Genomic DNA, 24,302 nt, shown 5'->3' on the forward strand with positions numbered 1-24,302 from the left:
TCTATATAATTAGATCTTTATTGTAAAATCTGATCTGCTAAATTAGCGTTTTCCACCAACTCTGGGAGCAGAAACCTTCACAGGCTTTACAATCTTTTGCTTAGGTGCTGCCTTTGTAGGAGCCTGTAAGAAAATAACACGGTGTTACAAGATTATTTCACAAAACTTTTTTAACCACCCATATGTTTAGATTCGGTATGTATCCTAGATTGCTTTCTTAATAATTTAACTGCATTCCTAATACCAACCTTTTAATGTAATCCCTCCCAAAATGTTAAATGTCCATGTTTAGAATAAAGAAACAATTAAATGTAGCATGGAATCCCAAATTTTATCCTAACAGGAAAAAAATGTCTTTTTAATGAATATAGGACCATTATTAATTTTCTGGTTTTGAAAATTTTACTAGTTACATGAACATATATTATTAGAACAAGTTAGACATTTACTGAGAACTTTCCTGTGAGTCTAAAATTATTTCAAAGTAACTGAAAAAAACATAAGCTACCTTTATTTTCCCCTTTCCCAGTTCTTGTCTGTAGCTGACAGACTTACTGGCTCCTAAGTGAGGGACCTCTGAACCACTGACCCAGAATAGTGATGAACACCATTTTCTATAGTTCTTTCAGAAAATTTATTTAAAATGGTGAAACTTAATCTCAATTTGGCTTAAAAACAAATTTCTCTGTTGTATTGTGTAAGAAATCCAAGAAAACAAAAATTACCTTAGCAGCAGCCATTGCTGTCTTTTTAGATGCTTGCTTAGCCTTTTTTGCTTCCTTGGCAGCCCTACAGCGTTAAAAAGAACGTTAGGCAAAGCCCTTTATTCCAAGGCTACAGCTAATTAACAAGGAACTACAGTGCTTCGGAAGGTAAAACTATCATATCCTCCCCATCTCCCTTTATTTGTACACTATATCCAAAATCCAAGGAATCTGTCAATAAATCCCATCAATCGCCAAGTCAGTATATTAACATATTATATAGTAACTTTAAATGCATATAGAATTAAAACAAATTACTTAAATTATTGGAACCTCAATATAGTTATTTATGATCAACAATCCCAGTTTAAATTCAAGTATCAAAACTAAATAACAGATTGGGTTCCCTTACCTACAAACCCAAACATAATGTAACATCTATCCCTGTTAAGTAAAAAGCTCACAATGACAGCGCTCCTTACCTGATAGCTTGTTCTCGCTGAGCCTTTCTAACTTCAGGTTTTTGGTTCCTCTTGGCCATGATATCAGCAAGAGATGCACCAGTGATAGCTCTCTGGAATTTGACTGCACGGCGGGTCCTTTTCTTTTGAATTTCTTCCTACAAAACCAAAAGATGGGGGGGGAGTGTAGTTACGAACCCTGAGTCATGAATTTGGAGAGAGGAGAAATCAACTCTTTTAAGAAAGGGTGAATGAAGTCTACTGAGACTCGGACAAGATGGTGACACAGTGGTAAAACATAATCTTGCAATGCTCTGGGTTCATATCACAAGACTTTCCTGACTACACAAAGAAGCCACTCGCCCATAATCTGGAACTGGCTGACACTGGAGGTGGATCATGGCATTGGGACTCTGTTGGGAGATACTGTCTATCATAAAGCAAACTATAAAATAAAAAAGTAAAAAGAAAAAAAAAATGGTACCAGGCCATGGCACTGAAGTAACACAACTTGTACCACACAGGAAAGGTTTCAGGTTTGTGTCCCAGGACTTCCCTCAGGACACCAGGTTGGGAGGGTGTATCACAGAGTGAGGACCTTATTTGGGGATGCCTCTTTCTCATGGAATAAATTTAAAAACTAAAACCACAATAGGGCCAACAGGTGGCACGAAGGTTAAGGCTGCTGCATCCCCACTCCAGGCATATGAGCATGCATAACCAAAATCCCAAGAGAATGGTGAAGGGATTTGGCCAAGAGATAATTTCTTTCTCTCTCTCATGATCACACATACCCTATAGCAAAATAAAGTAAAAACAAGGCCAGCTGGTGGCATGGTAGTTAAGGCAGCTGGCTCACACATGGCTGACTGTTCAAGTTCTGGACCAGAGGCTTGAAAAACATGCTGGGTGTGTGCATGCAGCCTAAAATCCAGAAAGGAGGGAGAAAGCAAGAAGCATCAAGGCATGACCATCCCTCCTGGGAAGTGCTTTTCCACTCCCCTCACCCCTTTCTCTCTAGCCAGCACCCATGTGGCATATTAAAAACAAACAACAAAAAGAACTGTTCCAGTCACAGTAGTGGCAAGTGAGGGGGTGCCCTTGTGTAATGGCTAAGACTCTTGGGAGGTCCAGGTTTGATTCCTGGCCCAACTTAAACAGACAAGGTAGTCTCTAGCTGACTGGAGTCTGGAGCAAGAGGATTATGGCATGACTACTGTCAAAAGTATCATTGCATGTGCCCTCTCTCATTTAAAAAATTTTTTAAAAAATTAAACATCAAGAAAATTAGTTCATGAACTGGATAGTACTTTAATTTGGGGGGAGGCACAAGCATGTGGTGTGGTGGTCAAGGCAGCTGGATCCCACATGGTCAACTACACAATTTGAGTATCAAACCAACAGCTTGAAAATCATGCTGGCATGTGTGCCCTAGTGCCCAAAATCTAGAGAGGAGAATGGAAAAGGGATTATGGCTATGGCAATCCCCCAGGGGGAAGGGGAGTGATTTTGTTCTTCCTTTTCCAGTCTCTTTGGCAAGTGTTCACGTCTATACCAAAAAAACCCCGAAAGTCCTCCCAAAGGGGGGGAGGTGTTAATATTTCCAAGACACTGGGACCAGGATTCAAACTGCAGTTGGTGAAGCAAGGTGAGAACTGGCTTCCCACAGGCAAGGATTGTCAGACAGGACCAAAGCCAGACCTAAAGTAATTTTTCTTTTCTTTAGTTTTTTTTTTTTTTTCCCTGCCATAGGATGCATGTGGTCACCAGAGAGATACAGACAAAGAGAGTGAGAAATCACCCCTCAGGGGTGGGTGTGGTCACACCACAATCCCTTCTCTATTCCTCTCTTAGGATTCTGGGCACATATGCACATGTGCTTGGCGTGGTTTTCAATGAGCTGCCAGGACTGGGACTCAAACCACAGTTAGCCATCTGGGAATCCAGCACCTTAACCACAATGCCACCTGCTGGGCTCCCAAAAGTAATTTTACACATTTATCAATTCACTTATTGGGGGGGGGGGAATCAAACCTCTATTTTGTTTTGACACAAAGGACAAGTAGAAGAAATGCTCAACTCATGACAATGCTTTATGACAGAAATGCTACCAAGTAATACAAAATGTCTGAATCAAGACAAGAATAGAATTCATGCATTTCTGCAATATTTGATATAAGCCTATACGACAATGCTAATGAGAAAAAAATACTTGCAGTATACCTCTAAGTCCAAGAATAATTAAAAGTGTATTTAAAGGATTATATATTAAGGTAAGGATATTCACAATTACTTTCATGTACCCTACAGCAAAAACTTCAAAAAATATTTACAAAAATGAAATTCTTATTGTAGAAATGCCAATTTACCTACAATTTACCTATTTTTCTTATATCCATTTTCAAATACTCTTAATGTGGTAAAACATACACTGGGGACCAGCAGTTATTGTAATGGCTATGTCACTGGACTCCCACGTAGTCGACCGTGGTTCGAGTCCTGGACCTGGTGGCTTAAACTCACGCCGGGCGTGTGTGCGTGTGTGCCCCAAGAACCCGAGAGGAGAATGGAGGAGAAGGGATTGCAGCGTGGCCATCCCCCCTGGGGGGTTATTTCTCACTTTCTCTCTCTCTCTCTGTCTGTCTGGCGAGTGTACAGACCCCTATAGCAAAAAAAACCTCTCCAAATAAATAAATAAATACATTGTATAATATAAAGCTAACCGCTTAATCTATTTTAAAATGTATGAATGTAGAGGCATTAGGTATGTTCACATGTTGTAAACTTTCACCACTATCCAGCTCTAAAACTTTTCCATCACCCCAAACTCTGTATGGATTTAACAGTAACCATCCCTCCCTGACCCCCTCTTAGTAGTAACCTCTATTCTACTACTTGTCTTTACAATTTTGCCTATTTTAAGAAACTTATAAAAAAAAATTTATAATAGTGGAATCATATACATTGGACTCATAGCTTAATAGTTCAGGAGCTGGATCCCACTGGCCAAAAGGGATTAGAATCCTGGCCTCAGTAGCTTGAAAAACGTGCCACATGCCTGTGAGTGCACAAAATCCTCATAGGATGGAGATTAGAGAAGGGACTGCAGCATGACCAAATCTCACTGGGGAGTGCTTTGTCCCTTTCTCCCTCTGGAAAATGCATACCATCTGACAATGAATAAAAATAAAAGTGGAGTATTACAGTACCTTTTTTGGTCTGGCTTATTTTATCTCATGTCTTCAAGGTTCATCCATGATAGATGGCTGTCAGCTTTTTAAGGCTGAATTTCTATTCATATGCTCATGTACATTTAGCTTGTTTTCACTTTTTGGCTACTGGGAATAATGTAGCAGTGATTTATGGTCATATGAGACCCTGTTTTCATTCTTTTGGATTTATAGACGTGGAATTGCTGGATCACGTATTTTTAACTTTTTGAGGAAACACGAAACTGTTTCCCACAATGGCTGCACCATTTTATATTTTGCAATACACAGGGTTCCAAGTTCTGTACATCCTCACTAGCACCTATAGTTTTCGTGTTTCTACTTAAATAATCATCACTCTAATGGGTCTGTCAAATCCACTTTTAAATAAAATAAAAAACGACTTGAACTTCCAACATATCTTACATTTGACAGCGCTTATTTACCACATTATTTAGTGTTTCACAGGGAAGTGCTCCCTAAACATTCACAAGCTTACGTATGACAACCCTCCTAAAATACTAGCCCTAGTAATACATGGTCAAACCCTTCTTACAAATCTTTCACCCAAACAAAAGGGCACTTTAAATCTATACTGTGGAAGACTTCACTGATGTTTGTTAGGGCTAACCCCAAAAGTTATCATAACCAAAACCATATTACCATAATAACTACTTGAAAATTCCCATCCACTGGAATACTTCCATGGTGGCCTATAACCAAATGTGCTCAATGTAATTCATATGACTCACAGAAAAAGATACTTTCAAATTTTAACTCCACAGCCCTACAAAACAAATAGATACAGTATTACACGTACCGACTGTCCCTTTTTGTGCTTTCTTCTGTAGAGAACAGTCCAGTTTATTTGCCGAGGATTCCTCTTGGAAAGGAATGCTGACTCGCATTTTGCATTGAGAAATTGGAAAACCTGAAATGAAAATTCAAAGGCAACTTTACAGAGTAGAAGAGGGTAATCTTGAAATCCTTAAAAAATATTCTAGTTCTATCTTCTCATTTCCAAAACTAAGGTCCACAAGACCAAAAGGCGCACAATCGGCAGGAAACTAGGTGTAACCACGAATGCCTTAGAGGTTGGTGTTGGCCGAGAGCAAACCTAAACTCACAGCAAAGGGTAAAGTGGGGTGCTCTTGGACCTCCCGAGATCCAAGGACCCGATATCATTAATCAGCCAGATACTTTAGTGTCCTAGTAATTCCCTTCCACAGGGATGCCGACGTTACACATGCCCATCCTTATCCAGGCCTGGCGCAAACTACAAGGCGAAATCCCAGTTCATCCAGGTTTCTAATCCCGAGAACCACTCTATGTGGAGTTCCCGATGCCGTTCTCAGGCCAAGGATGATGTGGACAATGAATCCGCTTGGACTGAACTAGACTGGCCTTTTCCGCTCGAGCAAAAAACGCTTGCGTTTAGTCAACGCAGCCTTTTACCTTCCCGTCGGTCCTGGCGTAGCGCCTCCCGTGTCCGGGGTAGATCTTGTACCCGCTGAAACTGCACAGTTCGACCCTGTAACAAAAAGTGAAAGTCCATTAGGGAGGATGTCTACGGCAAGGAGAAGCCATGCTCGCAACGCCAGAGACGCGCACTGCCAGAGGATGGAAGCGGATTGGTATCCACCGAACTTGCTTACTTCATGGCGGCAGCTCCCGGACAAGAGGAAAGATGGCGAAGAGGAGAGGATTATGGGAAGAGGCCTTATAAGGCCGCCGCAAGAATCTCCTCCCAGCTGATCCGGCGCTCAGTGATTACGTCACGCGGCAAGGCGACCCGCGTCCGTTTTCGCAGTTACCGCCGCCTTAGGGAGGGTTCCTCCAGGAGCGGCCGAGGTTTGGCGGACCGGACCGCGGTGACCGCCGAAGAGGCCGGCGGTCAGGCTGCGGGTGGTTCCGTTTCTCCTACGGCCTGTAGCCTTCGTCCTACTGCAGGAGTCCGAGCGGAAGAGAAGGATGCCTGTCGTCTTTCTCTCGAGTACATACCCTCAGAGAAATCCCTTTTAGGTAAAACGTGAAGTCACATTTTGCCTTCCGTGTTGGCTTATTTCTCAACCAAATAAATTATGATGATTTACCCATTTAAAACAATAAAATAAGAATAATGACATCTGAAAGGTGTTCCTGGCCGTGCGAGCCAAATGGTGTATGATGGTGTCTTACATTAATTGTAATTACAATAACATTGCTTTGGACACCTCCTTTGTGCTAGGAATTACGCTAAAGATTTTCTTATGTTACCTCATTCAGTTTACACAACTACTAAGTATGTACCTGAGCACCGCGGAGTGGCAACTACCAGATGAGTAGCTTGGTTGAGGGCGGAGCTGCTGAAGTCTGGTGAAGCAGAGGCGCCAGTGGAAGGCTGGAAAGAGGAGCTGCGATCAATCCCATGGGGCAGGCCAAGGCCTGAATCTCTTGAACATCTTTTATGATGCTAGATTTTCTTTTTTAACTTTTTTTTTTTCATTTATTTGTGATTTGGGGGTCTGGGAGTCGAACTGTGGTAGGCTGTGTGGGAGTCCAGCACCTCAACCACTATGCCACCTGCCTTCCTGCTCCCCCCAGATATATTAGCACATGGAATGGCAAGAGACCATCTCGAATTCTGTGAAAGGCTGGATTTAAAACTAGGAAACAAATGTAATGACCCATTCACGTTTTTGTTTTGTTTTTCAGTTTGTGATATGGCCATGCACTCACCTAAGAAGAAAGGTAGAAAGGAATTGAGAAAGTACCCCTGCCCCCCCTACCCCCCCCATGGCCATGCCACAATCCCTTCTGCACATTCCTCTTGGGATTTTGTGCACTTGTGCCCAGTGTGTGTTTTAAGCCACTGGTCCGGGCCTTTACCCATGCAGTAGGCCATGTAGGGTCCAGCTGCTTTAGCCACTGACTTAATTATGGCCACTGCCTGGCCCCTGGATTTATGATTTCTATATAGCAATTAGAAAGGTTATGTTAGGTAGGTAATTTAAGAGATTTGGCATTTCCAAGCTGTACAGTTATGTTGGAGCCAGTCTCAAGAATAAGTTAAGAGAACTCTGCATGGTGCCAGCAGGTGGCATGGAGGTTAAGGCTCTAGATCCCACATGGCCGACTGCTGAGCTCCAATGACTCAAACACAGGGTTGAAAATCATGCCGGGCATTTGTGTGAGGGAATTATGGTGTGACCATGTCTCACGGGGTGTGCTTTCTCTTTCTGATAAATGCACTCATCTTCTGGTGAATTGCAGAAACAAAATTCTTTCTAAAATATTCTGACTTCTACAAGCCCCAAGACAAAGCTGGATGTGAATAGGAGGTGAGCCAAGATCCACATGCTGGAATATAGTCCTTTTTGCTCCACCTGAAGTTTTATAATCCCTTCCTAGCATTTTAGATAGATTTTGTTTTGTTGGTCTTTGAAATTATGTTTATCATGACTAGTTCTCTGGAGGAAACTGAGTCTTAGAAGTTTTAGGTGTATTTTATGCTTTCCTGGAGGGTATTCTTGAACTGGTATTTCAGGGTTCTTTGTAACACATTAACTGTAACAATTTAGGTTGTGCTCGAAACACTTTTTTTTTTTAAAGAATTATTTATTTATTTTTATTTATTATTACTACTTAAAATTTGCTACAGGGCATGGCACTCACCAGAAGGAGAAAGAGAAAGTTTAAAAAGTAAGCAGCCAGGTCCAGAACTTTAACTGTGGTTGGCCCTGTGGGAGTTCAGCACCTTAACCCTCCATGCCACCTGCTCGCCCCCAAACAGTCTTCAAATAGGGAAAACTTAGGCAGAAAACCCCCAAATAATTTGTCTTACACAGTGTGATAAAGCACAACTGCCAATACCATCATATTTTGGTGACTTTATCCTTACTTTCTCTTTGTCATGGGGAAGGCTCAGTTGCATTATATTCCCTGTTCATCATTTATGGGTATTAACCAAATCTGGAGCTCTTCTCAACCTCTCTACCTCCTGAGAAAGGTATATATTATCCCCTGCTATATTAGTTTCCTGCGGTTGCTTTAAGAAATTACCACAAACCTTAGCTTGGTACATCAAAAACGGGGCTAGCTGGTGGTGTGCTGGTTAAGGTGGCTGGATCCTGTATGGCCAACAATGTGGTTTGAGTTCTGGACTTCAGAGCTTGAAAAACATGCCAGGTGTGCATGCATGCGTACTCAAAGTCCCAAGAGGAGAATGGTGGAGAGGGGATTGCAGCATGGCCATCGTCCCTGGGAAGTGATTTCTCACTTTTCCTCTCTCCAGTGAGGGCACACACCCTATAGCAAAACTGAACGGATGAGTGAGTGAATGAATATTCTGTTACAGAAGTCCAAAATCAGTATCACCCAGCTGAAAGTAAAGTATCTGTGCTCTCTGGAGGATTTAAGGAAGAACATGTTCCTTGCTCTGTTTGGTTTCCATACAGATAAACCACTCTTGAATTCTTAATCCACAGAAACTGTGAGATCATAAATATTAGTGGTTTTAAATTACTATATTTTAGGGGTAATTTGTTAACATAGCCATAGGTAATACAAAGGATAAGAAAAATGTGACAATGGACACTTGGTGAATGGTGGTATCATTTGTTAAGAGAAGACAGATATGAGGAAAGAAAAGGTTTGTGGGGGAAAGGTTTAGTTTTTGGAAAGGCTGGATTTAAAATGCCCATAGTGCTAAATAGGTAGAGCCACAAGGTGGTAAGTTAAACAACTTAGAGGAATATTTGGAAGAGGATTTATTTTAAGAGCGTTGTAGGGACCAGCAAATGGCATAATGGTTATGTTGCTGGATTCCCATGTAGTCAGCCACAGTTTGAGTCCCAAACCCAGAGGCTTAAAACTCATTCCCAGTTCATGTGTGCATGCATGCCCAAAATCCTGAGAGAATGGAGAAGAAGGAATTGCAGTGTGGACATCCCCCCCGAGGGGTGATTTCTCACTTTCCATCTCTGTCCCTCCAGCAAGCGCACACATCCTATAGCAAAAAATCTCTCTCTCAAAAAAAATAAAAAAGGGAACCAGCAGTTAGCGTAATGGCTATGTCTCTGGACTCCCACGTAGTCGAACGCGGTTCACGTCCCGGACCCGGTGGCTTAAAACTCAGGGCGGGCGCGTGTGCGTGTGTGCCCAAGATCCCGAGAGGAGAATGGAGGAGAAGGGATTGCAGCGTGACCATCCCCCCCCCGGGGGGGTGATTTCTCGCTTTCTGTTTCTATGTCTCTCTCTGTCTGTCTGGCGAGTGCACGTGCCCTATTGCAAAAACCTCTCCAAAAAAGTGTTGTAGTCCCTTAGTGTCACCATAGCATTAATACTTGAGACTGTGTGACTTACAGAGAAAAGAGGTTTATTGGGCTCCCAATACTGGTGGCTGGTAAGTCTAAAGGCATGGAGCCAACATTGGGCTGTCCCCTCTTGTTTTTTCTTTTTTTGTGTGTGAGATTTTCGCTATAGGGCGTGTGCGCTCGCCAGACAGACAGAGAGAGACATAGAGATAGAAAGCGAGAAATCACCCCCCCAGGGGGGATGGTCACGCCACAATCCCTTCTCCATTCTCCTCTCGGGATCTTGGGCACACACACACACGCGCCCGGCATGAGTTTTAAACCACCAGGTCTGGGACATGAACCACGGTCAACTGCATGGGAGTCCAGCGACATAGCCATTACGCTAACTGCTGGTTCCCACCCCTCTTGTATTCTTTCAGGATATGATTTAGAGAACCAGAAGGGAAAATGGGTGTGTGCAAAGAGAACAAGACCTGTGGGCATCCAATATCCTTTTTTATTTATTTATTTTTATTATTTATTTATTTATTTATTAACTATAGAGCACATAAGCTCACCAGGAAGAGACAGAGCAAGAGAGAAGGTGAGGAATCATTCCCCAAGGGTGGATACCACATCCGAATCCCATCCCCTCCAGTCTCCTCTCAGGATTTTGGGCACGATTTTTTTCTTTTAATAATTATTTTATTTAACTTTATTTATTTCTTAAATTGACCAGAGAAGGACAGAGTGAGAGAGAGAGAGAGAGAGAGAGAAAGGAAGCGAGAAAGCAAGCTGCCAGGTCCGAGAATTGAACCATGGTCAGCCATGTGGGTGTCTAGCACCCTTAACCCATGCCACCTGCTGGCTCCCTCCCTCCCTGCCCCCAGTGTGATTTTCAAGGTGCCAGGTCTGCGACTCAGACTGCGCCTTGGGCCCTTTGGGATCCAGCACCTTAACCTCTATGCCCCCTGCTGGCTCAGCTAATATACTTTTATAACCGTATATATATTTTTTTCTTTTAAATCACCAGAGGATATGTGTGCTCGCCAAAGAGAGCAGATACCCCTAATGGGGCGTGGTCACATTGCAATCCTTTTCCCTCCATTTCTCCATTCTTTCAGATTTGGGGGTACAAATACATGCATGCCCAACATGATTTCCAAGCAACTGGGACTAAACCCATGGTCAGCCATGTGGTATCCAGCTCCCTATGCACAAGGCTTAATTGCTGGGCTATGGGGCTAGCCCTATATAACATCCTCTTTGCAGAATCTAATTGATAAGTCACTCCCTCTTGGGAGCTTACACTAATTATTCATGAGGGATGTGCTCGCTTGTTCTAAACACCTCCCTTTAAGTCTCTCTCCCCAGCACTGCTCCATCATGTATAAAGTTCCAGTAAGTTCTAACATGGCCATTACACACAACCACAGCAAGGAGCCTACAGTGATAGTACAATATATGGGATAACATTACCTGTCCCGACCCGCAGGATGTTCTGTATGCAGTGCCCTCCACAATTACCTAGTGTCAGAGGTTGGCCTCTCTGAAAGTAGTTTCTTGGGGCCGGCAGGTGGCGTGGTGGATAAGGGCACTCGACTCCCACATGGCCGACCACGGTTCGAGTCTCGGACTTTCTCGCATTTCTCTCTCACTCTCTCTCTCTCTCTCTCTGTCTTTCTGGTCAAATTAGAACAAATAAATTAAATTAATTAAATGAAAGTAGGTTTTTTTTTTTTTTTTTTTTTTTTTTTTAGAGGTTTTTGCTATAGGGCATGTGCGCTTGCCAGAAAGACAGAGACAGAGAGACAGACAGAAAGCAAGAAATCACCCTCCAGGGGGGATGGCCACGCTGCAATCCCTTCTCCTCCATTCTCCTCTTGGGATCTTGGGCACGCACGCACACACACCCGGCGTGAGTTTAAGCCACTGGGTCCAGTACTCAAACCGTGGTCGACTACATGAGCTTCTAGCGACATAGCCATTACGCTAACTGTTGTTCCCTCTGAAAGTAGTTTCTGAGATTGAGTTTGGAGTATTTATAAAAGATCAATTCATGTGAAAGGAAGTGGGAGAAAGCAGTATTAGGCAGAGGAAGAAGTTGAATACATTGCAGACTCAACTAAACTTCAGTCAACTCTCTTAGGATCTCTCAAGCTATTATTGACTGTCAGAGTGTCCTGTATTGGGCCAAATGGTCAAGCCTTTTTATCATTCTACTTTGCTCAGTTGCCAGATAGGGGCTGCCCCAAAGAGGTCATAACCTCAAATGAGGTGTTTTTCCAGCGCTGAGCCAGGTCTTTTTGATAACTGAAGGATGCTACTGTCCCTGTTGCCCACTGTTGGGTAGTGAGCACTTACTCAAAGGAGTATCTGGATAGTGCATGAGTGGACAGAGTGAGTAGAGTAAGCAGAAGAGAATCAGGGGGAATAGCTCCATAGCCTAGTGGTTAAGGGAGTCCCCACATGTCCAACTCTGGCCCTGGCAGCTTGATAAACGTGCCAGGTGTTGATGTGAGTGTGCCCAAGAATCCCAACAGGATGGAGAAGTGAAGAAGGGACTGTGAGGTGACTACCCCATTGGAGATGCTTACCCTCCTCACCTGTCTCTGATAAGCATGCACACTTTCTGGCAATTAATAAAAGGGAGAGGGGTTGCAGTCAGGTGGCATGGTGGTTAAGGTGGCTAGATCCTGTGTGACTGACTGAGTGGTTCGGGTCCCTGACCTGGCAGCTTGAAAAACACACCAGGCACATGTGCAATGCATGCCCCAAATCCTAAGAGTGGAAGAGAAGGGATTGTGGCATGCTCATCACCATGGTGGGGTATTTTCTCTTTCTCTCCCTCTCTTACTTCAGTGAGCGTACATGCTCTATAAAAATGTTTTTTTTTTGTTTTGTTTTTTTGTTTTTTTGAGAGAGATTTTTTGCTATAAGGGCATATGTGCTTGCTGGAGAGACAGAGACAGACGGAAAGCAAGAAATCACCCCCCCTGGGGTGGGGGTGGGGCATGTCACAATCCCTCCTCCTCCATTCTCCCCTTGGGATCTTGAGCACACACCAGACATGTTTTAAGCTGTGGGTCTGGAACACAAACTGCAGTCGACTACGTGAGAGTCCAGCAATGTAATCGTGCCATCTGCTGATCTGGCAATTTTTTTTACAAAAAGGGCTGGCAGGTGGTATGGAGGTTAAGGTGGCTGGATTCCACAACTGACTGTGTGCTTTAGTCCTGGACCTGGCGGCCTGAAAAACATGCCAGGTGTATGTGCACGCACAACCAAAATCTCAACAGGGGAAGAAGGGACTGTGCCATGGCCATTCCCTGGGAGAAGGAAAGTGGGAGTGGCAGATTTCTCTCTTTCTCTCCCCAGCAAGTAAATGTGCCCTGCAGCAAACTTAAATAAAGAAATAATATCATATTTGGGGAAAATAAATGAAGGGTGCCATCTTGTGGGAGAAACTGATATTACTGATTGGCTCAAAAACAAGCGCAACAAAGTGTGATTTGTACGTGAATTCATATGTTACGATTGCCTTTTTAAAAAAATTTCTTTTAGGTTTTTGCCATATGGCACATACACTCCCCAGAGGGAGAAAGAGAGAGAGGAAGAGAGAGAAAGTGAGAAATTACCCCTCCGGGTAATTTCTGCAATCCTTTTCTTGTCTCTCAGGATTTGCGGCATCTGTGTACACACCCCAGCATGATTTTCAAGCCGCAGAGTCCAGGACTTGAATCGCTGTTGGTAATGTGGGAATCCAGTGCCTTAAGCACCACAATGCCTGCTGGCCTGTTATGATTGCTTATTATTTTTCATATGCACTATTGATTCTTTATCTGTTGTTTTTGGCTGGAAACTTCTTCCCAGTGGGTAACTTTCTGTTCCACTTTTACTTTATCTGGAACAGAGATCAGCACACTTTTCCTGTCAAGGGCCACACAGTAAATATTTTAGGCTTCATGGACTAAGAGACAAAATTGAAGATACTATGTTAGTATGTACAAAACAAGGAAGAAAACCAATTTTCACTTTTTAAAAAAAATATTTGCTAGAGGGTGTGTGCTCACCAGAGAGAGAAAGAAAGAGAAGGGAAGGGAAAGAGAGAAAGCACCCCCACACACACCAATGTGGTATAATCACCCTGTAGTCCCTTTTCCGTTTCTCCGTCCTGATGGGATATTTGGCATGAGGCATGCATACCTGGAATATTTTTCAAGCTACTGGGGCTGGGATTTGTACTCTGCAATTGGCCATGTGAGTTCTGACTCCCTTAACCACTAGGCTATGAGACCAGCACTTTCACAACATTGCTTTTTTTTGGAGAGGTTTTTTGCTATAGGGCGTGTGCTTGCCAGATAGAGAGAGACGGAGAGACAGAAAGCGAGAAATCACCCCCCAGGGAGATGGCCACGCCACAGTCCCTTCTCCTCCATTCTCTTGGGATCTTGGGCACGCACGCACACGCGCCCGGCATGAGTTTTAAGCCACCGGGCCTGGGACTCGAATCGCGGTCGACTACTTGGGAGTCCAGCGACATAGCCATTACACTAACTGCTGGTCCCACAACATTGCTATTGATGAAGTTAAAAATGTAGTGTTGAGAATGGAGGTCCACCCTAGAGCAAAAACCTCTAAAAAAAAAAAAAATAGAAGAAAAAAAATATAGTGTTGAGTACAAGTTTTTATAAAACAGTCCTTTTTTTGGGGAGCGGGGGAGGTTTTTGCCATAGGGCACGTGCATTCGCCAGACAGACAGAGACAGAGAGACCGAAAGCAAGAAATCACCCCCTAGGGGGACGGCCACGCCACAATCCATCCCTTCTCCTCTAGTCTCCTCTTGGGATCTTGGGCACACATGCACATGTGTCCGGCATGAGTTTTAAGCCACCAGGTCCAGGACTCGAACCGCGGACGACTACATGGGAGTCCAGCAACATAGCCATTACGCTAACTGCTGGTCTCTAAAACAGTCCTATTAATGAGAAGAGTGAAATTCTTTCTTGGGGGAGGTGGAGAATAACATTTTGCTTACTTATGTTTCAAAGTTGTTTTGTTTTTGAGAATTTTTTGTATACAGCACATGTGCTCAGATACTGAGACAGAAAGCAAGAAATCACCCCCTGGGGGATGGCCACCCTGCAATCCCTTCTCCTCCATTCTCTTGGGATTTGGGGCGTGTGCACATACATGCCCAGTGTTTCAAGCCACTGGGTCCAGGACTCAAACCATGATTGGCCATATACAAGTCCAGCACCTTGACCACCACACCACCTGCTGGTCCTTTATTTTTTTCTAATTTGCTATAGGACACATGTGCTCACCAGAGAGACACAAGGAGAGAGGTAGAGGGAAAGTAAGAAAGCAAGCCACCAGGTCTGGGACTCAAATTGCAGTTGGGAATCTGGTATTCCAGCGCCTTCACTACCATGCCACCGATTGACCCCAGGTTTCAAAGTTCTTTTTTTCAAATAACTTTTATTTGTAGGGAATTGGGGGGGAAGATATAAGAAACAAGAAATAAGAAAATTATTTGTTGATAATAACATGAATGGTAACATCCTGATTGAGCCAATATACAATGTATACTGGATGGAAATTCTCATTTTGTATACTGTGTTGATATACAGTGAATGACTGTAAATAAATAAATAGGTAAATAGAAAAAGAATTATTATTTATTTATTATACCAGAGAGTCACAGAGCAAGAGAGAAAGAGAGAGAGAAAGTGAGAAAGCAAGCTGCCAGGTCTAGGACTTGAACTGCAGTCTGCCATGTGAGAGTCCAGCACCCTTAACCACCATGCCACCTGCTGGCCCCCAAAGTTCTTATTCCCTATGGTCAAAATTGAATTTAGGAGCTGGCAATGTGGTGCAGTGGTGACACTCTGCTGAATAGGAACCAGATTCCACATGGTGACTGAGGTTTGAATCACTGGCCTGGTCCGCCTGAAATATGCCAAGCATGCATGCCAGTGCACGAGAGCCGAAGGACTAGAGGACTGAAGGAAGGAGATCATGGCATGACCTGACCCCATGGAGGGTGCTCAGTTCTCTCTGTCTCATTCACACCATCGCTTGTACGTACATAGTGCACTATCAGTAAAAGAAAAAATTAGACAAAAAATTGAATGCAAGTAGGCCAGCAGGTGGCATGATAATTAAGGCACTGAACTCTTACATGGCTGACCGTGGTTCAAGTCCCGGACCTGGGTGACTTGCTTTCTCTCTCTCTGTCTTTGGTGAGCGAGTGCATGTGTCCTATAGCAAATTTAAAAATAATGATAATTAAATAAAAGTTTTTTTAAAAATTGAATGCAGGGACCAGCAGATGGTTTAATGGTTACATTGCTGGACTCACATGTAATTGACAACAGTTCAAGTCCTGGACATGGTGGCTTTAACTCATGCCAGGCACATGTACATGTGTGTCCAAAATCTTGAGCAGAGAATGGAGGAGAAGGGATTGCAGCATAGTCATCCCCTCTGGGTGACAATTCCTTACTTTCTGTCTCTGTCTCTTTCTGTCTGCCTGGTGAGTGCATGCACCCTATAGCAAAATTCTCTCTTAAAAAATTGAATGCAAAGGGGACCAGCAGTTAGCATAATGGCTATGTCACTGAATTCCCATGTATGTAGTCGACCGCGGTTCGAGTCCTGGACCCGGTGGCTTAAACTCATGCCAGGCGCGTGTGTGTGCATGCCGAAGATCCCGAGAGGAGAATGGAGGAGAAGAGATTGCAGTGTGGCCATCCCTCCTGGGGGGTGATTTCTCGCTTTCTGTCTCTCTGTCTTTTTGGCGAGTGCATGTACCCTATAGCAAAAACCTCTCCAAGAAAAGAAAAAAAAAAAACTGCTAAAACTGTAGTTTGACCTTGAAGAATTTAGTCACTGCAAACCATATAAAGATGGACATGTTTTTAAACTTATGACTAGATTTTTATTGACAAATTGACTTCACCACACAGTAAGTTTTGAATTAAAGTGTTATTTTGCTCTTTAATTTTAATTTGAATACTTAACCATCATCAAATGATCAAAATTAGCAAAAATAAATTCCAAAATCATTTAGTCAGTAGTCCATGTAGTGACTAGTAGAGGTCTTCTCATTTAGAAAAATTTACACATTTCTCTTTTTTAGAATTATTTATTATTTAATTTTTTAATTTATTCATTCATTTATTTTTACTTGACCAGAGAGAGAGAGAGAAAGTAAGAAAGCAAGTTATCAAGTCCAGGACTTGAACCGTGGTTGGCTATGTTAGTGTCCAGCTCCTTAACCACTACACCATCTGCTGGCCTTGAAAAATTTATTTCTTTTTTTTTTTTTTTTTTTGAGAGGTTTTTGCTATAGGGCGTGTGCGCTCGCCAGAAAGACAGAGAGAGAGATAGAAAACAAGAAATCACCCCCCCGGGGGGTAGGGATGGCCATGCTGCAATCCCTTCTCCTCCATTCTCCTCTCGGGATCTTGGGCACACATGCACACATGCCTGGCGTGAGTTTAAGGCATTGGATCCGGGACTCGAACCGCAGTCGACTACATGGGAGTTCAGTGACATAGCCATTATGCTAACTGCTGGTCCCGAAAAATTTATAAATTTCTGAGGTAAAAAGAAAATGGTCACTAAAATATGGTACTGCTGAGTCATCAAACACTGTTTATAAGGGCAAGTTAGGATATTCTGCTGCTAGTTTGACAAACAAGTCTCATAGACTGACAAGGGCTGCAAAGAAGGGATAAAGGAAAGTCTCAAATCTATCTTGCTAGCTGCCCAGCGATGTTTTTTTGTTTTGTTTTTTGTTTTTAAACTTGAACAAGGGAAGAGAGGGAATTAGTGAAAGGAGATTTCACAAATTAGACTTCTAGCTGCAGAACTTGAGACATCATCATTCTCTTTCCTCAGTTTCTGCTGTTTTCTGTAAGACAAACTTGCAAATTAAGTTTTTCTCCTGTAGAGGAAAGAAACATGGTATAATAGATACTGTTATCTCTGAACATTTGCATGCTGTTTTCTAAAGGTGCTTACTTGGATGGAGTAAATTGTTATAGCAAAGAAAAATGCTCTCCATTATATCACTGTGGTGAGGCTGCTTGGAAAAAACCCACACCTCAACTGATTCCTACAACATACTATTCTAGCACTCGATCTTTTGGTTCAAAGTATAGATTACAGTCATCAGTATGTGTTCCTGCTTCCTTACATGTTTGATAATACACATCTAGGCAGGTTGATCACTTAATGTTCCATCAGTTCATCAACCCTTTCTGCAGGTTCATCAGCAGGCTGGGCAGGCTGTGTCTTTCTCTGTGGTCTTTCTTCAAGGCCCTCCAGGAGACACATCATCCTCATCATAGATTGTAAACTCCAAGTCTTTACCAAACAATTCCCATGGAAACATTCTTTGTAGTTAGGTCCTGCTCTGCAGGAAGTCTTTCTTGAAGTGCGTAGACCGTGTTTAACCAGTTCATTCAAATTACAGCCCATAAACTCAGACATATGTCTCTCCAAGTAAGTGCGAGCTGCCTGAGAACGGGCTCCAATGGACACAGCTCTGCAGTCTAAATAGTTAGCAGATGGACAAGTCTGTAAAATCTGACAGCCCATATTATACCCAGCAATGAGCAGCCCAACACCACACCGTCTCCAGCCATATTGTGTTGATATCTGGGTTTTGCATCCAATTAGAGACACAAGCTGAGACATAGGAAGTGGTGTATTGAATACAAATCTGAAATGCAAACACTCGGCGCATAAAATCACGTAACAGTCTAGCACTTAAGTAAGCCCTGCAATTGAGATACTAATATGGTTGTCAGCATGGAGAATTCTCTGCAACTGACTGTGCCCTCTTCAATGCAACCAGTGCTGCATGGGTCTTTGATTTCAGACCAACTGTGGATGAACCTTGTTTAACAGCTTCCATAGTATACTCAGTTTGATGAATCCTGCCCTGACAGCTCCAAACTGTGACATCATTGTCATACCGGTTTTGAAACAGTTCTAGCATCGGCCTGGTCACTGCCTCCTGCAAACCTATGATTTAAGGAGCCTCAGCATGTTTTCAAGCTGCTGGGTCTGGGACTCAAACTGTGCAGTTGGCCATGTAGGATCCAGCTGCCTTGACCTCCCTGGTGACCCAAATTCCACATTTAAAAAAATGATTTTTTTTAGATTTTTTTCCATAGAGCATGTACACTTGCTGGACAGAGACAGAGAAAGAGGGAAAGTGAGAAGCCCCTCCCAGCTCTCAAATGGAAGATGGCCACTCTGCAATCCCTACTTCTCCATTCTCTTCTTGGGAATTTGGGCACACAGGCATGCACGCCTGGTGTGTTTTACAAGCTGCATGTTCTAGGACTTGAACTTTGGAGTCAGTCATGTGGGGTCCAGTGCTTTAACTACCATGCCACCTACTGGCCCCTATTTTTTATTTATTTTTTGTTATAAGATGCGTGCACTTGCCAGAGAGATAAAGCAAGAAATACCTCCCGAGGGAGATTGCCAATCTGTAATCTCTTCTCCTCCATTGGGATTTTGGGCATTCATGTACACATGCCGGGCATGATTTCCAAGCTGCCAGGACCTGGACTCAAACTGCAGAGTTGGCCATGTGGGATCTGGGCCTTAATCTCCATGCTACCTGCTGGCTCCCAAATTTCACTTTTTAACTCCATTTATGTTTCTTTATTATTATTATTATTTTATTGAACTTTATTAATTTTGAGAGGTTTTTGCTATAGGGCGTGTGCGCTCGCCAGACAGAGAGAGACAGAGAGACAGAAAGCAAGAAATCACCCCCCAGGGGGGCTGGCCACGCCGCAATCCCTTCTCCTCCATTCTCCTCTTGGGATCTTGGGCACGCACACACACGCGCCCGACGGGAGTTTTAAGCCACCGGGTCCAAGACGCAAACCGCAGTCGACTACGTGGGAGTCCAGCGGCATAGCCATTACGCTAACTGCTTCATTTTAATTTGACTAGAGAGGAACAGAATAAGAGAGAGAGAGAGAGAGAAAGTGAAAAAGCAAGCTGCCAGGTCTGGTACACAAACCATGGTCAGCCATGTGGGAGTACAATGCCCTTAAAACCACCATGCTATCTGCTGGTCCCCATTTGTTTTTCTTTTTTAACATGATGTGTATATGCTGGAAATAGAGAATAATAAAATGTTATAGTATGGACATATGCATGACACTTGAAATGCTGTCAGGTTACAAATGTGTTACTGTGATTTTTAGTGTGTAACAGCAGTGCTAAGTGATGAGAATGCAACATATGGTCTGTCATGATTATTGTGTTGTCACAGCCTGAAAGCTGCAATAGACAGTAGATAAGTTAAAAATTATGACTGTATTCCAATAAAATTTTATGAACACTGAAAGTTTAATGTCATGTAATATTATGTCTTATAAAATATCCTTTTGAACTTTTTTCCCAGCCATTTAAAATGTAGAAACAAGCTGTGGGTTTGTAATAATAGGAGGTAGGCTGGATTTGGCCCTCAGACCATAGTTGGCCAGCCCCTGCTAGGGAATATTTACATAAGCAGCCTTTTGAATTTGTTCTTTCATTTGAAGGTATGGAAAGGAATTTGTTTGTTTTTTGTTTGTTTGTTTGTTTTTTTCTTTTTTTTTTTTTTGGAGAGGTTTTTGCTATAGGGCTCGTGTGCTCGCCAGACAGACAGAGAGATAGAAAGCAAGAAATCACCCCCTAGGGGGGATGACCACGCCACAATCCCTTCTCCATTTTCCCCTCAGGATCTTGGGCACATGCACACACATGTGCCTGGCGTGAGTTTAAGCCACCGGGTCCGGGATGCGAACCACAGTCAACTACGTGGGAGTCCAGCGACACAGCCATTACACTAACTGCTGGTCCTGTTTGTTTATTTTTTTCAGGTTTTTTTTTTTTTTTTTTTTGCTAGAGGGAAGGTGCACTCACTGGTGAGACACAGAGAGACAGAAAGTGAGAAATCACCCCAGGGCAACCCACAATCCCTTTTACTTCATTTTCTCAGGATCTTGGGCAATTACGCTCATGTACCCAAGCATGAATTTTAAGATTTGATCTGCGATCGACTACGTGTGAGTCCAGCCATGTAACCATTACACCATCTGCTGGTCCCAGGAGTTTTTATTTTAAAAGAGATTGTTATGGGACCAGCAGGTGGCTGGTGGCTAAGGTGTTGGATTCCCACATGGCTGATTGTGGTTTGAGTCCCATACCTGTTGGCTTGCTTTCTCACTTTCCCTTTCTCTCTCTCTCTCTCTCTGGTCAAATTAAAATAATAATACTAATTATAATAACAAATGAAATTAAATAATTCTTAAAAGTTATTTGCTTAATTTTATTTATCTGTATTAGTTTTTTACATTTGCTACAGGGCACATGTACTTACCAGAGAGAGACAGAGAGAGAAAGTGAGAAAGCAAGCTGCAGGTCCAGGACTCAAACTGTGGACAGCCGTGAGAGTCTAGCACCTTAACTAGCGTACCTTGCTAGTTCTGTGATTTTAGAGTTTTAAAAGTCAAATTTGGGCCAGCCCATGCCCTAGTTGTTAAGATGGACCCTACATGACCCTACATGACCAACTGCACAATTAGAGTCCCAGACCTGGGGGTTGAGAAACAAGCCAGGCAGGTGTGTATGTGTGCCCAAAATCTCAAAAGAAATGGAGGAAAAGAGAATGTAGCATGACTCTGCCTCGTGGGAGGTGCCTTCTTCCTATCTTTCTCTTTCCTCTTTCTATCTTTCTCTCAGGCGAATGCATGTGCCTTCTGGCAATTTTATTTTTTAATTTTTTTTTTAGGTTTTTGCCATAGGGCATGTGTGTTTGCTGGAGAGAAACAGAAACAGTGACAGAGAGAGAGAAAGTGAGAAATCACCCCCTAAGGGGGATGGCATGCTACAATCCCTTCTCCTCCATTCTCCTCTCAGGATTTTGGGCCCACATGCACACACACACATGATTTTCAAGCTCCGGGGCCAGGACTGAAACTGCCATCTGCCATATAGCAGTCCAGTGGCTTTACCACCACACCACCTTCTGGTCCCAAATTATTATTATTATTATTATTTTTAGAGGTTTTTGCCTTAGGGCTTGTGCACTCACCAGTGAGAGACAGAGACAGTGAGAGGGAAAGTGAGAAATCACCCCCTAGGGGAGATGTCCACACCACAATCTCTTCACCTCTTGGGATTTTGGGCCCACACGCACATGCATCTGGTGTGATTTTTCAAGCCACTGGGATCAGCATTTGAACTGCTGTCAGCTATGTGGAGTCCAGTGACAAACTGCTATGCTTTCTGCCGATCCTACCCAAATTATTTTTTTAACAAGTCAAGTTTTTTTGGAAAGGTTTTTGCTATAGGGTGAGTGTACTTGCCAGAAAGACAGAGAGAGACAGAGAGACAGAAAGCGAGAAATCACCCCCCAAGGTGGATGGCCACACCACAATCCCCTCTCCTCCATTTTCAGGATCTTGGGCACACATGCACATGTGCCCGGTGTGAGTTTAAGCCACCGGGTCTGGGATTTGAACCATGGTTTACTACATGGGAGTTTAGCAACATAGCCATTATTCCAACTGCTGGTCACTAAAAAGTCAAATTTTGTGGCCAGCAGATGGTGTAGCAGTTACATTGCTAGACTCCTACATGGCTGATTGCGGTTCAAGTCCCAGACCCAGTGGCTTGAAAATCACACTGGGTATGTGTGCATGCCTACCTAAGATCCCAGGAGGAGAATGGAGAAGGGATTGTGGTGTGACCATTTCCCCCAGGGTCAGGGTGGGTGTTTACATCTTCTCTATCTCTGTTTCTCTTGGTAAGTACATGCGCCCTAAGGCAAAAACTCTTAAAAAAGTCAATTTTTTTCTTTAGAGGTTTTCGCTATAGGGCATGTGTGCTCTCCAGAAAGACAGAGACAGAGAGACAGAAAGCAAGAAATCACCCCCCAGAGGGGATAGCCATGCCACAATCCCTTCTCCATTCTACTCTCTGGATCTTGGGCATGCATGCATGCACACACACGCATCTGGTGTGAGTTTAAGCCACCGGGTCTGGGACTCCAACCAAGGTCAAAAAAAGTCAAACTTTAGAAGATAAAAGTTTGCATTCTTCAGCATACCAATATACTTTCTACATTGAAGGGTACAAAATGATAAAAAAAATTAAAATAAAAAAAGGTTGTAGGAAAATGTTTCAAATACATTACTTGAAAATAACAGTGTCTGGGGGTGGTAGGTGACATGGTTATTAAGGTGCTGGACTCCTACATGGCCGACAACGGTTCAAGTCCCAGACTTGGTGGCTAGCTTTCTCACTTTCTCTCTCTCTCTGTGTCTCTCTCTGGCCAAATTAATAATAATAATAATTAACAGAATTAAATAATTATTTTTTAAGATTTATTTTATTTATTTATTCATTAATTTGACCAGAGAAAGAGAAAGTGAGAATGCAAGCCACCAGGTCTTGAACCATGGTCAGCCATGTGGGAATGTCCAGTGCCTGAACCACCACGCCACCTGCTGGCCTCCCAAAATTAAATAATTCTTAAAAAAAGAAAATAGCAGTGTCAAGTGTATGTACAGTATGTATCTATTTTTATTTAGAAATATCTGTGTGCACACGTGTCTGTGTGTGTGTTTGTGATCGTATGGAGCAGGGGCTTGAAATATATTCCCATAAATAAAAAACTGCAAGGAAATACTCCAACATGTTATCAGCAACTACTTCTGAGTAGTGAGATTGTGGGAGATATTTGTTTTTACTTTTTATTTGCTTATATATAAATATATACCTATATATATTTAAAGAATTATTTTATATTTATTTATTTTAATTTGACCAGAGAGGGACAGAGAAAGAGACAGAGAGTGTGTGTGAAAAAGCAAGCTGCCCGGTCTGGGACTCAAACTGTGGTTGGCCATGTGGTAGTCCAACACTCTTAACCACCACATCATCTGTCAGCACCCATATTTTCTTTTTTAAAAAATAACATTTTTCCCCTAGTTTTTATCATTGGGCACATGTGTTCATGGTGGGGGGAGTAAGAAAGCATCCTCCATGGAAGAAGCCCATTCTGCAATCCCTTCTCCATTCTCCTCTTGGGATTTTTCGACATGCATGTACATATGTCTGGCATGTTTTTCTCTTTCTTTCTTTTTCGGTTTTGCCATAGGGTGCGTATGCTTGCTGCAGAGAGACACTGAGAGACTGGGAAAGTGACAAATCACTTCCTGGGGAGGATCCCATACTCCTATCTCTTCTCTTCTATTCTTCTCTCGGAATTTTGGGCATGCATGCACTTGTGTCTGGCATGATTTTCAAGCCACTGGGGCCAGGAAGCAAATCACAGCAGGCAGTGTGGGAGTCCAGTGCCTCAACTACCTACTGGCTTCCATCATGATTTTTTTAAAGGATTATTTTATTTAACTTTATTTATCCATTTATTAATTTTTAGTTTGACCAGAGAGGGACAGATAGACAGGGAAGAGAAAGAGAGGGAGGGAAAGTGAGAAAGTAAGCCACCAGGTCTGGGACTCAAACCATGGTCTGCCATGTGGGAATCCAGCTTCCCTAACCACCACACCGCTTGCCGGCCTCCATAATCATTCTTTTTAAAAGGTTTTTTTTTTTGTTTGT

At 42.9% G+C, this 24,302-nt stretch overlaps 1 protein-coding gene and 2 pseudogenes across 1 annotated transcript; 1 reads left to right on the top strand and 2 right to left on the bottom strand.

Moving 5' to 3' along the window:
* Positions 1-6,145, bottom strand: RPL24 (ribosomal protein L24). The gene is made up of 6 exons (XM_006143581.3): positions 6,030-6,145; positions 5,830-5,905; positions 5,195-5,305; positions 1,187-1,323; positions 726-789; positions 1-123 (listed from the first exon to the last, which is right to left on the bottom strand). Exons 1-6 carry the CDS (start codon positions 6,032-6,034, stop codon positions 43-45), a joined length of 474 nt encoding a protein of 157 aa, XP_006143643.1. The 5' UTR covers positions 6,035-6,145; the 3' UTR covers positions 1-42.
* Positions 6,033-24,302, top strand: part of LOC102501761 (leucine-rich PPR motif-containing protein, mitochondrial-like) — a 24,534-nt pseudogene continuing 6,264 nt past the window's right edge.
* LOC102501341 (proteasome subunit alpha type-1 pseudogene) lies at positions 17,888-18,663 on the bottom strand (annotated as a pseudogene).

This window comes from Tupaia chinensis, unplaced genomic scaffold (genome assembly GCF_000334495.1).
Source record: "Tupaia chinensis unplaced genomic scaffold, TupChi_1.0 Scaffold000100_1, whole genome shotgun sequence".
Taxonomy (NCBI): domain Eukaryota; kingdom Metazoa; phylum Chordata; class Mammalia; order Scandentia; family Tupaiidae; genus Tupaia; species Tupaia belangeri.